The sequence below is a fragment of the Phalaenopsis equestris genome, unplaced genomic scaffold (assembly GCF_001263595.1).
Source record: "Phalaenopsis equestris unplaced genomic scaffold, ASM126359v1 Scaffold000096, whole genome shotgun sequence".
NCBI lineage: Eukaryota > Viridiplantae > Streptophyta > Magnoliopsida > Asparagales > Orchidaceae > Phalaenopsis > Phalaenopsis equestris.
Genome location: NW_018164538.1, coordinates 1,256,108 through 1,260,048, shown reverse-complemented (window position 1 = coordinate 1,260,048; position 3,941 = coordinate 1,256,108). Strand labels below are relative to the sequence as shown.

Here is a 3,941-nt window from a genome sequence, read left to right as displayed (position 1 = left end):
TGCTGAATGAGTTCTCTCTTAAAAGAGTATTAAAAAAATTATATTTTTAATTTTAATTATATTATTTGAATTATTAATTTTTAATAAATTATTATTTTGAGCCGAACGAAAGTGTTTATAAATGTCTGGGAATGGAGAAATATTTGTGTACTTGCGTACGTCTAACGTACGTAGAGCTACGTACGTCGGTAGGTTACAGGGAGGGTATTGAGGGATTGTATCTGCGTTATATCCTATGTAACCTACCTGTAACTAATAAGTTTTGTGCTTCTATTTTCATATATTTGTAAGTTACAGGTAGGTTACAGAGTGGTTAACGCAGATATAACCTTTCGATATCCTCCCTATAACCTAGTGGCGTACGCAACTCTGCGTACGTTAGATGTACGCAAATATTTCTCTTGGGAATGCCCTATCTCAATTATGGTGTACTTTGCTTCCCATATATACATTCGTCATGGGTTTAAGAGGATGTAACTGGGAATGAGTTTTATTATGGCCCACAATATAGTTTTTCATGAGATTTTAACATAACACCATAAAAAATATAATCATTAAGGAGTGAATCCAAAAATCCCATGCAATTTCATTGGGGCATGTAATCGTCGTGTATTTATTATCCAACGCTTAAATTTCAATTTTTTTTGCATTTACATCATCCAAAATTTCCATATCATTTTTTAATTATCACTATTTTAAATTTTAGAAAGTAAAATATACCTCTAAAAATTAAAATTTGAGTATTAGATATGTAAATATAAAAAAATGGCGCGGTACTTTGTAAATATTCCTTCGCCTTAACGAACCCAGATGAAATGCTCAGAGGGGTTAGGGTTTTGAAGCGATCGTTCGTTCCAGGCGATATTCTTTCATGGCAATAACCGGTGCCTTTCGTCGATCTCTCCTTGTCCGTGGCCATCTTTCACCGTTTCCTAGATCTCTCTTCGCAGCACAAACTCTCCGATTTGCTTCAGAATCGTCATACTCAGCGCCGCCTTCCCGACGATCTCCTCCTCCACCTCCGCACGAGTTCTTGAAGCCATGCGACTTCCTGGGCAGCTGGAAGCCGCCGGCCGATCCCAGAGAGGCGGAAGCGAGGCTCGATCGCCTACGCAAGGACTACGCGAAGCAGGTGGCTCAGCTACGGAAGGAGTACTCCCACGAGATGGAGATTCTGAGGGCGGAGAAGCAGCGCAAGGACGAGGCAAAGCGGGAGGCCATTCGCCTGGCCAATGAGAAGCGTAAGGCTGCAAAATCTGCTGCTGCGGAGACACTGGCCGCCGAGCGCAAGGCTTTCCAGGAGGAGTTTCGCCAAACTCTCGTACGTTTTTATATAAATTTTCTTAGAAAGCCGGAGGTTTTGTTGTATTTGGCGATTGTCTTGTAAATTTGTTCGCTTCCCTCTGCTGTGCTGTTCACTGATAGCTTTTTTTTTTTACACAAATGTGGCTGCAATTCTGGTATTTAGGAAACATTTACACAGGACTACGTTTTGATGAGATTGGGAAGTTATGTATTTAACTACAGACCAACCAATTTCTATGTATTTACATATCTAACAGCTAAATTTTTCATATCACATTAAAAAAATGCCACAATTTTAGCTTTGAAATGTGAAATTCACCTTTTCATGCATAGGGAAGGTATGTCAAAATTGAAGGTGGTATGTATGCCAAAATTGAATTTTAGGTGTTAGCAATGTAAATACATAGGAATTGAGAGGTATGTATGTAAATTCTTCCAATGTTTTTCTACGTTGGCTGCTTCTTACTGCCACCCAAGTGCCCAAATTTATTGGTAATTTCTTCTCGTTAGCAGCTTCAATGGAATCCCCAAAATTTCTCTCATATTGAACCAAAAGCAATATGTGAAGAGAGTTTCATGTTATAAATAACCTTCAAGATTAATGAGCTTTTTTAGTTGCATGCATTACTAGGAAAGAACACGGAACACTTGATTTTTTTTTGTATGGAAGTCTTTTGAAGGGAAAAATTATATTGCTTTTCCTACTCAAAAAGGTTTTGCTTATAAACTCATGTGTTACAGGGTGGACACCTTTTCTCAAACCTAAAGAAATCATATGCAAAAGTTGTTTTTATATAGTGGATAACAGAACACAAATTTGTAGGTGTTGATGCATGAAAGCTGGATCTTTTCTTTGTTATCGAAAGAGGATGATAGATCAGTTGACTAACCATCAAATAATGTCAATCAAAAAATATTTTCTTGACAAGTATTGGATGTATGGCTAGTGGACAGTGTTCGTTGTTTGACTTTAGATGTCGGTGGATGGTGGATATTGTAAGCCAATCATTAAAAGATACTAGATGTTAATTGCTAGTATACATCAGGCAGTGTAAAATTCTTAGGAGTTTAGGAAATTCTTTTGATCAAGGGGCGGTGATTGGTAAACATTAGTTTAGCTGGGGGTTCAAAAAAAATTTGTTTGAATTTCTAAAAGCAATTGAAGGTCCATAACTTTATGCCATTTATGGAATTTATATTGGACCTTTTCTTCTTTATGGAAAGAGAATGATAGATCAATTGACTAAGCGTCAATCAATGTTGATAAAAAAATATTTCTTTGACAAGTATTGGGCATATTGCTAATGAATTGGGGCTAGCAAATTTGAAATCTAAAATCCAATGAGTGATGTTTTGGATTTGTTTCTTATTTCCACACAATTGCTTGTGGCGAGCGGAGGTTGGGGGGCAATCTAATCGAAGGTGGCAATAGTGTGGAACATCTCATAATAGGGAGTTTGAAAGGAGGAAAGAGAAATAATAGAAGAAAACGATGGGGCTTATTGGTGCAAATTCTCTTTTAAGAGCTTGTACGTGCTTGCTTTGGCTTAGAATCAGACATTCTTGGTGTCTTAGAACTGTTTGGATGCTAAGGTCATTTTGACCGTAATTGGGCTAGTTTTTAAGGTCACTAGGTCCCTTGCTGCTGTTTCCTTGTACTGAAACTGTATAGAAAGTGCTAAGTTCGAAGACCTTGCAATTATGGTCACTTGCTTGTTGTTTGGTTGAGTGAAAAATTCATGTTAAAGTATTTTCTATGTGAAGTATTTGCTTGTAAAGTTAATTTTTTGGTATTTGGTCTGAAGCAAAATTTATGAAGTAAAAATACCTCTGCCTTTCATTTTATTTACAAAGGTAGAGAAATTCAGCCAAATGGCCCACATTTACTTTTGGTTTATTTACTTATATATTGCATTCCAAACACATTTAACCTAATAAACTGTAAATCAAGTTTCTAAGTGTTAATTAAGATCAAATTTCTCATAATTATTATTTAATTTTCCTTGTTTTTCAAGAAAGTGACACTAGGTGGGACTTCAATAGTGATCTTTAGAAATAAGTCCTTATTTACAAAGGAGACCAAGCTAAAGTGAGTTTTGTAAGACTCGCTAAAGGATTTTTTTGAAAGTCTAAAATTTTGATTATCTCATGAACTCTAGTATGAGAGCACCATCTTAGTCTGTTTACCAAACTTGAATTAATTTAAACCTGATGCTGGAGCCACAGTTTGTTGGATATCTTAACCTTCCAAGTAAAAGGAGGCCAACTGTGAGAACTTATGCACTTCCATATACACATTTATCTGTTTCTGCATTTCATTTTTAGTTTAGTTAGGGTTGAACTTATTGTTGCTCAATGTTAAGTCACACCCATTGCGTTGTATGTATGTAAATCTTCCTTTAATGGGGAATTCATATGTATCTACATATCTAACATCTCCTTTAATCTAATTAGTAGGGCCAGAATTTCGGTTCCCTATGATATAAGGAAAATTTTTATTTTTTTAAGAGCTCCAGGAAATGTTGTAATGCTCCACCGAGAAACTCTTGTTGATAGAAAGAAAGTTGATAGGCTATATTTTAGTCTTTATGCAATTGCACAGACTCTCTTTTTTGTTCTTTATTTATGTTTATAAT

General features: G+C 35.9%; 1 protein-coding gene across 1 annotated transcript; it reads left to right on the top strand.

The window, feature by feature from the left end:
• The first annotated feature begins 782 nt into the window (after positions 1-782).
• On the top strand, positions 783-1,387 carry LOC110020409. Its single transcript, XM_020718496.1, has one exon. It carries the CDS (start codon positions 872-874, stop codon positions 1,385-1,387), a length of 516 nt encoding a protein of 171 aa, XP_020574155.1. The 5' UTR covers positions 783-871.
• Positions 1,388-3,941: the final 2,554 nt, after the last annotated feature.

What these genes read in the sequence shown, in the direction of transcription:
- LOC110020409 (XM_020718496.1), top strand. Translation starts at nt 872, where the DNA reads ATGGCAATAACCGGTGCCTTTCGTCGATCTCTCCTTGTCCGTGGCCAT.